The 14,412-nt window shown below is 40.8% G+C and overlaps 1 protein-coding gene across 1 annotated transcript in view; it reads right to left on the bottom strand.

Moving 5' to 3' along the window:
• Positions 1–10,677: 10,677 nt before the first annotated feature.
• The window catches only part of pip5kl1 (phosphatidylinositol-4-phosphate 5-kinase-like 1), a 28,687-nt gene continuing 24,952 nt past the window's right edge, over positions 10,678–14,412 (bottom strand). Inside the window, exon 9 of the mRNA XM_042509829.1 lies at positions 10,678–11,313. Within this exon, the coding sequence (XP_042365763.1) occupies positions 10,869–11,313 (445 nt within the window). The 3' untranslated portion in view covers positions 10,678–10,868. The remainder of the gene's footprint in view (positions 11,314–14,412) is intronic.

The raw sequence follows: 14,412 nt of genomic DNA, 5'->3' as shown, positions 1-14,412 counted from the left end.
CTTCCCCACCAAATTTTAACTTTTTATTTTCAACTCGAGAGGGCAAAAAAGGAGGCGGAACTGCTTCAATTACAAAGATTACCATGTGCTCAAATGAAGTATTTTTTAACAACTTCGTATCATTTGAGTATCATGCCTTTGTTTTTAGCAACCCCCCCATTCTTTGCTTAACCGTCTACAGACCACCCAGGTACTCATCATCTTTTATCAATGAATTTTCCGAACTTTTATCAATTATCTATAGTAAATACAATAGAATTTTAATAACTGGTGATTTTAACTTGCACATGGACAATTCCTCAGACACAGTGTCCAGAGAATTTTTAAACCTTTTACACTGCCTAGATTTTAGACAGCATGTCACACAGCCAACTCACAGCAGGGGGCGCACCCTGGACCTGGTCATAACTTATGGCCTGTCCATTGGTGGGCCATCTGTTGTGGATCTGGCTGTGTCTGACCACTTTTGTGTGTTTTTTACAGTCACCAGTTTTAATCAACGGGAGGCCCCGGTGAGATCAGTGAGGAAACGCTACCTAACTTCTGAAGTGGCTGCAAAGTTTATCCGGATTTTACAGAGCACTCCAGCAGATATTTTACCAGCACCATGTGATTTCATTGTTGACAGTTTTAACAATAAATTAAAGACAACACTGGACACAGTGGCCCCACTTCAATTGAAGACTGTTAAAACAAAACCTACACCGCCCTGGAGAAATATGAACATCAAAAAGCTGAAGAGAAACTGCAGGAGTGCTGAGAGGAGATGGCGAAAGTCAAAGTTAACAGTTCACTACGAAATATTCCGTGAACACCTCAAAACCTACAATAACACTGTCAAACAGGCAAGAATTTCTCACTTTCAAAAATTAATCAACGACCATAAAACCAACCCAAAATTCCTCTTCTCCACAATCGACCTTTTAACAAACGCAAATTTTAATAGACCCTCCAAGATACCAAGTGACGCCCTTTGTGAGGATTTTGCAGACCACTTCAGAAGTAAAATCAATGACATCAGATCGAGTCTTTTACCGCATCAGATTTTAAGTGTTTACTCACCCGAATCATTGATTTTACCGGAGGAAACACTGGAGAGTTTTTGCCCTGGTAGATGCGAGGACACTTGGTCGAGTTTTCTCCCAAGTAAAGCCCACAACCTGCCTCTTAGACCCAATTCCCACTCCATTTTTTAAAACGTTTCATGCATTCTTTGAGGAACAATTGTTATACATGGTGAATTGCTCTCTTCAGACGGGTGTCTTCCCCACCTCCTTTAAAACGGCGGTGGTGAAACCCCTTCTGAAGAAGAGCAATTTAGATCCCAACATTTTTAATAATTATCGACCTGTATCGAACTTACCATTCTTAAGTAAAATCTTGGAAAAACTTGTGTTTAACCAAGTAAATGACTTTTTAACCACAAATAACATTTTAGAGAGGTGTCAGTCTGGTTTTAGGATGAATCACAGTACCGAGACGGCCCTTGTAAAGATTTTAAATGACATCAGGCTCAACTTAGATAACCATAAAATCACTGTCTTGGTACTACTGGATCTAACCGCCGCCTTCGATACAGTAGACCATCACATTTTATTAAATAGACTGAGGAACCTGGTCGGCCTCTCTGGTACTGTTCTGAACTGGTTTCACTCCTACCTCACAGATCGACACTTCTTTGTAAGTATGGATACATGTTCCTCAGGAATCCATGAGATAAAGTGTGGGGTTCCCCAAGGGTCAATTTTAGGCCCAACTCTTTTTAATCTGTACATGCTTCCCCTTGGGGACGTCATCAGGAGTCACGGCATCAGCTTTCATAGTTATGCTGACGATACTCAACTGTACATCGCTGTGTCTCCTGATGACACAGGGCCTATTGATGCCCTTTTTAACTGCATTTCAGACATAAATTCATGGATGGCAGCAAATTTCCTACAGCTCAACCAGGACAAAACAGAGGTTTTAGTCATCGGTCCTGAAGGCCAGAAAGAGAGACTTTTACCAAAGTTACAGGCTTTTAGAACATCACAATCTGTAACAAATCTGGGTGTGATTTTTGACTCTGAGCTTACTTTTATCCCACACATCAAAAACACAACAAAAATTGGTTTTTATCATCTAAAGAACATAGCCAGAGTCCGCCCGTTTCTCTCTCAGGCCAGCACGGAGGTACTGATGCATGCTTTTATCTCTTGTCGTCTAGATTATTGTAATGCCCTGCTCTCTGGTCTTCCCAAAAAGAGCATTTCCAATTTACAACTATTGCAGAACTCGGCCGCACGAGTGCTGACGAGGACCAGAGGGCGGGAGCATATTACACCGGTTTTAAAATCGCTTCATTGGCTCCCGGTGCGTTTCAGGATTGATTTTAAGGTTCTTTTACTTGTTTTTAAGTGTCTCAAAGGTCTTGGGCCTTCTTACCTAACTGAGCTGCTTTTACCTTATCAACCCTCGCGGACCCTGAGGTCCTCCGGCACTGGCCTTTTAACCATACCACAAGTTAGCTCTAAAAGAAATGGGGAGGCGGCTTTCAGTTACTATGGCCCCCGTCTGTGGAACAGCCTCCCGGAGAACCTCAGGATCACAGACAGTGTTGAGGTTTTTAAAAAGAGGCTCAAGACCCATCTTTTCAATCAGGCTTTTTAACTAACTAACTAACTATTTATTTATTTATTCTCCTTTTTTTTTATTTTATCTTATCCCACTGTTTTAGTCTCCCATTTATTTATATCTAATTATTAGCGGTTATAACCTTTAATCTATTTTACTGTGCACTTGTATTCTTTGTCTTATTTTACTGTTTCAGTCCCTTACGTTCTTAGGTTTTATGTTCTTTACCTTATTTTATTGTGTTAGTTTTTAGCTCCAGTGTTTCCTCATCGGGGCCTACCGGACTGGGAGTGGTCTCTGGTCCACCATTGGGGGTGCTGTACCGTGGACTGTTTCGGCCCGGGTGGCTAGAGGGCTCGGCATCTTGGTGCGGGCACTCCTGTCCGCCCGGGTTGGGATGGTCTCTGTGGCGGCGCCCCGGCGGTGCTGGACCGTGACCTCTCTCAGTGAGGTTGGCCCCCAAAGGTAGCTTCTCCCTCGCCTCAGGTCTCAGTGCCTAGCCATGTCTCTTTAGTAACAATTGGTGTGTGTGTTGGTGTATGTGTGCGTGTGTGTGGGTGGTAAGGGTGGATGTTCGGGTGCCTTTGCGAATATGTGTGGGAATATCTACATGATTGTGTGTGTGTGTTGTTGCGTACGTCTAGGTGGGGGTGGGAGGGTCAGGCTGTCTGTATTTTTCTTGATTTTCATTGATGTTTTTCATTTCTGTTATTGTTTTTAATCTCTGTGAGGCACTTTGTGTTACTCAATTATTAGGAAAATTCAGTACTGTCATTACCCATGAGACACCACAAGGTTCTAATTGTAACAGTTATAGTAATTTTCCCACGTGCATAGTCAAATTTTTTTTTTCAAGTCTAACGTGTACATAGTGCTCTGACATTCTGACATTGAAGTGATTCCTTGAGTTTTTTCTCTTTGAATGTAAGCAAAAAAGTAATTTTTTTAAAATCTTAGGCCTGTTATCAGGTGCTTACCCGGCGGAGATGTTGCTAGGAAACCACAATAAACACCTTGTCTGTTACACTCACAACTCAGCAGCATTGAACAATGTCTCTTAAATGATCAGATGGATGTAGATGATACTAAAAATGCTGTTTTTTATTTGTTCAATACAAATGTAATAGGTCAGGATGTAGTCAAGCAGGACTGAAATCACCTGTGAGCTCATTTTTCAATCTGTGTCACCAAAAACGACATGTAGTGCTTCAGTATGTAAACTGCAAAAATCACAAAATGACATGGTATATTCATGTCAAGATAAAACAATTGTGACCAAAAATTGTCAAAAAACATTAAAATTATCTCTAGATACAGCTTCAAAGAATGTGTCAAGCTCAATGTGGTATTGCAAAAAAACATGCCGTTTAATTTTTTACTCAAAATGCAATCAAAACTTTCTTCCTCCCTGGTAGAAATACAAGATAGATAGATGGACAAATAGACGGACAGATGGATAGTGGGACCGATGGAGGGAAAGGCAGAATTTATTTGCTATGATGACAGCAGAGCATGTAGATGTAGCAGCCAGTAGCTCCTCAAATCTTTGCTACCTTTTCCTTATATTTTTTTTTTTGACACCATGGGCCCTTCTGCTGAAGCACAACTTTTCCATGATAGGGAAGCATTATCAGGATCGTGCCCAAAAGAGTTGTGTGGGGTTTGGACTGAATGCAGCAACCATGAAAGGATCTCTACCAATGCCATGCATGAGTGGCCAGTATGACCACATGGGAAAAATGAAAGCGAAAGCGCCACACTAAAAATCAAAAGGAAGGAGTATAGTATGAAGAAGCCCAAGGAGGAGAGCCGGCATCAGGGCGAGGCTGACCCCCTATATGGCCGAGAGCTGTTCCTCTATCAAGCCTTCTTCTGGCTAATGTCTGGTCGCAGGAAATATAAAGTAGATGAGATGTGATTGAGGCTCACTCAGCAATTGGAAATCAGAGACTGCTCTGCACATATCTTCATATGCCGGAGCTAGGGACGGATAGGCGGACCTTGTGGGAACCGACAGTTGACACAAGACTTGATGCAAATTAAAAAAATGCACTGCAGGAATTGGATGATGCCATTAATAGCAACATGCCCTCAGGCAATTAGATAGAATTTGTCATAGTAGCTGGTGGTTTAATCAACTCATCCTTCAACTCCAAAGATGTAACAGGAAAAGGACAAATGTAACTCTGTTTTTTCTTTGTGTAAAAAATGACTCATCGAAAATCTCACCTTCATTTCTACCTTTCTATTTATGAATTTATTGATCCAGAATTGGGATATTGTGGTCAGTAAAGCAAACAAAATAATATTTTTATGCTGTGTGTGGATATTGTCAGTCTTGTGTGTTTTTGTGTAGTGTGTTTGCGCACGTGTTGTGTGTGTGTGTGTGTGTGTATGTGTCTAAAGTGGTGTGTGTATATATATCTAAAGAGAAAATGAGAGAGACCATGAGAGCTATTGAAGAAAAAATAACATTTTTTTTTTGCAATACATGTGTCAGCGGTACTTTTTTAAATCGAATCTATCACTAAAGTAATAAAATAACCTGAATTGTAAGGGTCTAAAGTTGGTCAAGCACCCAATTTCAGTCTCTGCAGCGGCCAAGGAATAGCTTTTGCCCAGTAAAGGCCCCTATCGGCTAATATAGCATCGCTGTTTTTTATTGTCTTTCTTTGCACTTAAAAAGATGCCAGCTGTGCAAATAATTAATAGTGCTTTAAAATCACTTTGGTTGTTTTTGACAGCCATCATTCCCCATTTTAAGAGCTTTAAAACTTCGAAAAAAAGTTCTATTTCACACTCAGTATTTTGCAGGTTTTGTATTGTGGGAATCTTGTGCTCTTTGCTTGCAAAAAAAATTTAATTATTAAAAAATATTGAAGTACAATATTTCTCAGCATTGTGATTTGCAGGCAACATCTACATGCTAAAGCCTGCAGCTCTATAAAACCTATTTTGGTGTTTTTACAAAGTTTTTTCTTTTTTCAATAAAAGGCTGACAGTGTGCAGGATTGTAAAGCTGCCATCTTCTTCTAATGAAACTGAGCATGTTTGGAATCAATTCACATTTATTGTTTCCAGTGAAAAATGGGATTATTTTTGGGCCAATCTCTGAGTGCACAATGGAAGTTTTTCAGCAGCATTTTTTTTCGATGTGGGTTTTTTTTTTACTCGAAACTTTACTTTGCTCTAAATTACAGCCAGTTAAGTTCTTTAATTTGAGCTGATGTTTGATTTGCAAAAACTCACAGATAATAATCAAGCTCATGCTCCCAGTAATGTTTTTTTGCTTCATATCCCAGTACTTTGAGGAGTCAGCAACATTGAGCATTGCCAATACCAAGTCCCAATCCAATACTTCTATTTTCCTAGATTATACAGCTGCACAGTGGATACTTAAAGACAGCTTCTTTAAAAATTGCACTCAGTGATGTGTATAATTGCTTTTAAAGAGTTTCTTTTCCCCAGTGTTCCTGGAGGTGTCAGAGCTCGACTCCCAGCAGCACTTTGCCTTTATTGTTGCTGTGTCCCTGCACTTATCCCACCAAAACAAATCCTTCTTTGTACTCTCTAATTAAAGTTATTATGAATCAGATCTACCCAGCCCCCATCCATCTCCTGTAAGTTATTTTTGAAGCCTATTTTAAGTGCAGGGTTATTAATCATGTCATGGTTGAAGTTACCCCTTGGTCTCTGAGCATGCTGGGAGATATTTCCTTTCATAAGCTGAGGGCTTTTTTCATATCGGGTCATTTCAAACCCACTTCAGAGACCAAGTTAACTTTCTGCTTAGATGTCTTGACTTTTAAGATCCACAGCAACTTAATATGATATACTACTTTCTGGCAACATTTGTGCCATGGATCTGAGACTCATTCGGTCAAGTCAAGTTATTTCTTTCAGACGCGTCCCCACTCGTAGTGACAAACTTAAACACTTCACATCACAACAAACACTGGTGCATCTTCCAGCAGATAAAAAGCATACTTGGCTGACCAAACCATCTGGTACTTTAAGTGTCTACATTCCCTCACTGTAGTGATCCTTCTCATGGAAAAAAGTTTCTGATTTCTACCTCGACTTATCAGGTTCCTTTCCTTAATTGTGCTGTAACTTTGTGTCATTACAGCCCACCTGCCCAGGTTAGAAAGTTTTTTAGGCTATGCAGGCAGCAAATCACTGTCTTAAACTTCCAGACCATCTGCAAAAAATATGGGCGGGGACTAATAATGAGTGAATAATGTTCTCCCTCCTGGCTAGACTTTTCATCAAAATGTTCATCAAAACATTTTCTAAATGTCTATGTTGTTCCTACAATCTCATTTAAAATGAATTTGTCACTTGAGAATGTGACATTTTAAAGATTGTATCTTGTAGTCTTTGAAACATGTAAAATTTGTGTGTGTGTGTATATATATTTATATATATATATATATATATATATATATTTATCATGTTCCTTTTTATATTATATCAGTTATTCACTCAGCTTTTACCTGTCTATCATGTAACCACGCAATCATTTGTTACTGGGTCCTGCTGCTATATAGGTGGGCTACATCCACAATGCAGAATTTTTTGAAGCCCTGACAAAGACAGGTGTTTAGTCGAAACAGCTTTTTTTAATGATTTAGCCACTATAATAAAGGCTTTTTAATGTAATTCCTCCTCATTTTTCATGTCCTGATACTCTTGGAGTGCCTAGNATACTGTTACTGGGTCCTGCTGCTATATAGGTGGGGCTACATCCACAATGCAGAATTTTTTGAAGCCCTGACAAAGACAGGTGTTTAGTCGAAACAGCTTTTTTTAATGATTTAGCCACTATAATAAAGGCTTTTTAATGTAATTCCTCCTCATTTTTCATGTCCTGATACTCTTGGAGTGCCTAGATTTCCCTCTCGTTTTATCCTTTCTGGCTTTTGTTTGGTATCTAGTGTCTGCAAAAACCTTTGCACATGAATGACCAGTTGTTAGCGCCATTGGCTTGTTTACTTTATTACGTGGACATTACTGTCATAATGACATCTGTTCAGACTTTACAACTTTGTATGGAAAACAAAATGAATCGTCAAGTATTCGTATTGAATAGGCAATTTTGATTTGACTAACATATTTCTGATTACAGTACAGCCCTCCCTTTAATTTTGTTGGTCATGTCTCGAAGTAGTCTCTCTGTCCCTTTAAGAGTCCAGTGTTTGTTGCTCCTTCTCTTCTCTTCTCTCCTCCAAGCAGGGCAGATAAATACTGTGCACTACAGTCAAAGGCAAAATGCACGACTCTCACACTGAACTGAAATGAAACGCATACTCATAATTTCAGTAAATAACATTAAAGAAACAGTCTAATACTGTTTTTTAGTTTATGGTGTGGTGTTCTGCTGCTCTGACAAACACATGGGAATTCATAACAGTAAGAGTCAAAGACAGCTAAGTGGGGGACAAAGGCTGCACTTTGTCTTGCTGTACATTAAAAAAAAAAGTTTGACAGCTGACATTAAATGGATTAGATCAAATTAAATATAGAAAATCCTCATCAAAAAATGCCTTGATCAGTCCGAAGCTTAATCCTCAGGACATCCCAAGTAGTCTCTCTCACTTAGTTTCTCCTCTTTAAAATTCCCTCTCTATGCACTCTCAAACCCCTGGACACTCACAGAAGCCTTCTTGCTTGCTCAACATCCCTGTAACAGTATGCTCTAGTGGAGAAATGGAGTCAAGCATAATCTCTGCCAGGTATAAGTGTGGAGGAGATCATCCGTTTGGTTGCATCAGTGTTTCTGAGTGAGTGTGTATATATGTGTGTGTGTGAGTGTGCCTGTCTGTCCACAGCTACTCTCAAAAACTACTGGTCCAATCAGCCTAATATTTTGTGTGCACATGTCTGACCGTATGCTCAAGGACGTCTCAAGGTTACAGAGAGTGGGAACTGGATGGAAGCTTGACACAAAGTGGGTTTAAACACATTTGCAGTTTGTCCTGTTTATTTAGCTGCTTTACAAAAGAGGCTACTAAGTTTATGTTGTAGCAAAGAAAATACACCAATACAGTCAGTGAGTACAGAAGCATTTTTTGTTTGTTCAAACTCAACATTTTTTTTTGGCCAATCATCAATCTCAGTATATTTTTATAGGCTTGTATTCAAACAATGAAAATCTTGGTCGAAATTTTACCTACCTCAACCAGTCAATTGGTGTATAGGGAAATATCTGCACGTTATCGCTAGATAAACGAAATCATCACCTCAGTGAGTCACTCTTCCTGATGGTGTTGTGTGTCCACCAAAGAGGTTTTTTTCTGTAACAGAGCTCGACTTTAATTTTTGCCCAGGGCAAGTAAACTTGACTACCAATGTTATATTATCTGGGGGAAAAAACTGCACACTGTAAAAAGCATGTTTCCCTCTGTACAGGGTCCTTTCTTGCTGCCAGGGCGTAATCTGCTTTTGACTTCGTTTGCTTGACATGCCATGTGTTCAACGTCCTACATCACGTCTGAGACTAGAGACAACTTGCCGATGTAAATAAGATGAAGCAAAGGCTCTGCGACAGGCAATGAAATAGAAGATGCTCCCTCCAGTTTCAAATCAGAGGTGTGGCAGCCATATAGCTTCATCAAGTCAGAAAGTAATGAAGGCGAGAAGATAACAGAAAAGATAAAAGCAGTCTGGAGATATTGCAAGAGGGTGTTGAACTACATAAATAGTACAACTTATATGATGCAGCATGTGATTCTGCATGACAGTGAGGAGCTACAGTCAACCCCGCCTACACACATTACTCCTTAATGATGACTACACAGACAAGCTGCAACCTCGTTCATCCAAACCAGTACAAGAGCCAAAGAGTGAGCCCAATTTATCACTCAGAGTGGGAAATGACCAACTTAGTTCTTCAAACTTGCCCTCTCTGCTTTCCCCTCTGACAAAAAGCAAACCATTCCACAAAGGTTTTTTTTTAACAGCAGGGGACATTGTGAATGTCCAGAAATGCATTCATTGCATAGTTTGTGTTTTGCATTTACATCCTACCTCAGAAATAATAAGGGATTATTTATTGTGATGAAGAAAAGAAGAAAATATGCAGTACTTTTTATAATTTTTGTTTGAAATAATTAACAGAATATTCTTCTGTGATCTCATTTTGTATTAAAAACAAATTGTGAGAAAATCATGTTGTGAACCCAGTATTGTGAATCGTATCGAATTGTGAGTTGAGTGAATCAAATAGTGCCGCTTTGTCAGTCCTTACGACGTTCAAGTGTGATGCCAAAAGACACTTTCCGCATCCAACTGTAATGCGACCGGATGGCGTCAGATGAGAACACACAAAGACATAACCAGCTAAGAGGGCACCGGGCCCATCCACATAAAATGTGAACGGGCGGCGTCATTTGAGAATGCAGCAAGACAGAACTGGTCGTGTGCACATGAAGGACTGTGTTGGATAATAATGCTGACGGTAACAACGAATATAAGGAGCGCGAGTGCGCTAATAGGGCGGGCAGGTTGGGAGGTGGATGGGTCCCACAAAAAACTGACGTCTGTGCAGCAGTTCTGAGTTCGATTCCTGTGTGAATACATATTCTTTTTTTCTACACCTTACCACAGTAACCCTTACCTAAACCTAACCATCCGTGACTTTTTTCACCTAACCATCATGATAGTTGGCACTCCTGTTAGACATAAGGTTCATGCTGCCTTTTCCCACCACATGTGCATTTATTTACATCACAGTAACAGCATCCTGGGGCGTAAACAGCTGACGCAAAAGGATACCCAAAACCTCATGAGTAGACACAGAAGGTCACTGACAGATTAGCACGAGTTGGCATAAGAACAGGATTATTTATCTCTTAAAAAATGAGCGTTGAAAAATGTTAAACTTTGGGTAAAGTCTGCACTTGGGAGAAATGCCACAGTGACCAAAAGAAACATTTTGGTGGACACACAGCCTTATTAAAGTAACACCAGTGATTGTCCCACCAATGAAAATACAGTCAGACAAGAGCATGCTGCCCAACCGTTCACCTATGATTTTAGAACCCTAATATTTTGCCTGCAGGAAATATTTTCTGTGTCCAAAGTGTCTACATGAGGACTTATTAATATGCCATTCATGTGTTTTGAGCATATTGAAAGATGAACGGAACCATGGAAGAGATGCAGATAAACTTTCATGTCTATGCATGTGTGAGAACTTTGGTTGAGCATTTAGTTGTTTGGACATGCAAGACTTTCCATTACTCATGCGGGTTCTACTTGGTATGGTCCTGTACCCAGTGACATAACCTGAGGCAGTAAGTCTGTGGACTGACCGTGGAGAAAGACCGGCCTGGATGTCTCAACCTCTTCCACAAGTGCTCCAGCCTCTTCCTAAAACTGTAAACTGTGAAAATGTCAATGATGCCGATGAAGTAGCGATGCTCGGGCCCATCGATGACATGCAGGGGATTCTTCAAGTTGGGCAGTAAACGTCGGTTCTGGGCCCTGAAGTCTGGAAGCTCAGCTGTGTCAGTTCCCGGTCTTGCATGCTCTGGGCACATCTGAGGAGTGCCACCGCTTGATGCAACTCCGGCACGTGATGGCTTCAAACAGCTGCCGTCTGTTTCTGACATGAGTAACACGGACTCATCTTCTGGGACTGCCCCGGGGACAGCAGCCATGCTTGCATGAACAGGGCTGGAGCCTGGATTCACAGATCTAAAAGGACAAAGTCAAAAGGGAGAGGATGGGTATGAGTCACAGAAACTCCTGTACGTAACCTTTCTCACAATTCAACCATGTTGTAAAATGTTCTGATGCGTCTTAACAGGCAGATAGTAGAACGTCACTAGTAGCCAGAAAAAGTAACTAGGATGTGCTTACAACGATTGTTCTGGATTTTTGAAGAGAGGCTGTATGAGATACTTATGTGCGTGCACCCCAAAAGTAAGCATTACATGGCAGTTGAGATCGGTGGACAAAAAAATGCCGGTGAGAGGTCGCGTGACGCGGTGAAGAAAATGGCTGCTTAGCTGAGTACTCCGTTGTGGCATCTTATACATTTATTCGTCAACACATAAGTAGTAGGCATCTCCCTACCCAGAAGTTATACAGGCTATAGTTGAAAAGCTCTGGGTGACGGAGTCCTAAAAATACTGCTGGCATGCCAGTAGCCTGTGCTAGCAACGATGCTAATTCACCAGCACTTCAGGAAGAAGACGGTGACTGTGCGTCAGGTAATGTTGCTGAAGATATTGTAAACATTTTCTCTATCCTGAAACAAATATCTGGAGAGTTAGCAGAGTTAGCTCTGCAGAGGAAATACGCAAAGCCACTTCATCGATGGAAGAGAAACTAACAACCAGCTGAAGGCAAACCCCCCAGCTACCAAAGCCGAAGTGGCAGCTCTCTGTGAGAGGCTGGATGACATCGAGGACCGCAGCAAACGAAATAATTTGCGCTTTGTGGGCTTTCCCTAGGGCTGCGAGTCAAGTGACCCGATCATGTTTTTGGAGAAGGTTTTACCCCAAATGCTGGCAATACCCACACCTGGGATGGTTTATTGAGCACGCTCACAGACTCGGTCCACGAGTCTCGAAAGACAAGTGCAACGGTCGGACACTGATAGCCAGGTTCATACGGTCTGGGGACAGAGACCGCATTTTGCATGCATCCCAGGGGAAAGGAGAACTTTGGTGGAACAGGAAGTGAGTCACGATTTTCCCAGATTTCTCCAGGGGTACTGTGGCCAAGCGAGACGCATTCAGAGAGTGCAAGAAAGTCCTGCACCAACGTGGAGTAAAGTTTGCACTTCAGTATCCAGCCACGCTCCACGTCGACACAAAAGAGGGATCCCACCGCTTCGATAATCCCAAGGCAGCCATGAACTTCATCAGAAGTGAACTGTCCTAGTCAGTTGGGGACCTGGAGTAATCCAGCATCTCTTGGTCCATCTCTATGGGAATTAACATATCCGTTTTCTGTTTTTTCTCCTCCATCCACGGGGTAAATTAAGTGCCCACTTAAATATCGATCCCCCCGCAGTCTGCAACTGCTGTTGAGAGTTGAAAATGACTTGAAGTATTATTTTCTCTACACAGTTAGCCTCACCAGATACCATATTGTATCTAAAAAAAAAAAAATGGATATTTGTGTAGTTCACACGTAAGGTACCTGCACTATTACTTTTGGTAGAGTTTTTCTGTTGGACTTAGTTTTGTCAGAGTTACTTTACTGACAGTTACGGACTATAAACTGCGCAGTGTTCAGGGTTTGCGCAGTTTATTAATGGTTATGTACTTCAGTTTAATTTGTGATTATTGTTATTATTATTTTTGTTTGCTTTTTGCTTTTCATTTTTGTATGTACAAGACAGTCTCACTTGCGAAAATAAGACATGGAACCTGCTCACTATCACAGTTATATATCTCCATGCAATATTACAATGTCTACTCATGATAATAATAATCTGCGCCTAGCCACCTGGAATGTCAATGGTTTAGGCAGCCCCGTCAAGAGGAATAAGGTTCTTTTTTGTTTGAAATCAATCGTGTATGACGTTGGTTTTTTTGCAAGAATGCCATATGTCTGTGAAGGACTCCAAAAAGTTACGTAAAGGATGGGTGGGATATGTTTTTTTGTAGTCCCCGAACAAGCCAAAGCAGAGGTGGTATCACTTTAGTGAATAAGTGTTTACAGTTTAAATGCCTGAAAGAGGTGAAGGATAGTGAGGGGTGGTGTCTTACCATTTTAGCTGAAGTCCAAGGGAAAAAATAATATTGGCTAATTCATATGCCCCAAATGTTGATGACCCTGTTTTTTGCTAACCTTGAATGGAGATTGACTGATATGGGAAGTTATCCAGTTATCTGGACTGGGGTCATGAATATTGTTATGGATGCAATTTTAGACAGAAGTGTCCCTAGTAAGACTAGACCCCCCAAATCACTCACGATTAAGAAACTATGCTCACCTGGGGTCTTGTGGATGTGTGGCGTCTGCTTAACCTCACTGGGAGCGATTATACAGTACCTTTTTTTCAGCAGTTCATGGTGTATTCACAAGAATAGATTATCTTTTCATTCCAAAAGAAATACTTCTATCTACAATGTCATGTGCAATTGGCAACATACTAATATCAGACCACCCAATAGTGAAGCTTGACCTGGTGTCTATTAATAATATGATGAAATCCCCGAGATGGAGATTCAACTCCTCCCTCTTGCAAGATGACGCCTTTAAGGCTATGTTGAAAACACAAATAGAGTTATTAATTGAAACATTACACAACACATTGCCTCCTTCTCATCAGTAGGCACAGTTTGGAAAGCCTTGAAAGCTGTTATAAGGGGACATTCAATTTTAATTGCACAGGAAAAAACATAACACAAGGAAACCTGCAGACTTAGAGAGTAAAACGGGAGAGGCAGAAGACAAATTAAAGCAGAACTATTCCCCACACAACTTAAAATCAGTCAGAAAGCTTAAATATGAATATAATCGGATAATATCACAGAAAGTCGAATTTGGACTTTTTAGAGCAAGACAGAGGTATTTTGAGTCTGGGGACAGGGCTGGGAAACTCTAGCACACTATATTAAGCAACAGGAATCCATGGCTAAGATAACTGCTGTCCAGTCTCAAAGTGGGGGCCTTGTGACAAAATCATCAGACATAAATGAGGCCTTTAGAAATTTTAACATGGAACTGTACACCTCCACATCGTCTTGCCAAAGGGAAGATATTCTTTCATTTTTGGTAGGGTTGGACCGCCCAGCTTTGAATATAGAACGCCGTGAGATGCTGGATGCTGCAATC

This window comes from Plectropomus leopardus, chromosome 20, assembly GCF_008729295.1.
Source record: "Plectropomus leopardus isolate mb chromosome 20, YSFRI_Pleo_2.0, whole genome shotgun sequence".
In the NCBI taxonomy this organism is placed as follows: domain Eukaryota; kingdom Metazoa; phylum Chordata; class Actinopteri; order Perciformes; family Serranidae; genus Plectropomus; species Plectropomus leopardus.
This window is presented reverse-complemented; position numbering and strand designations above follow the sequence as displayed.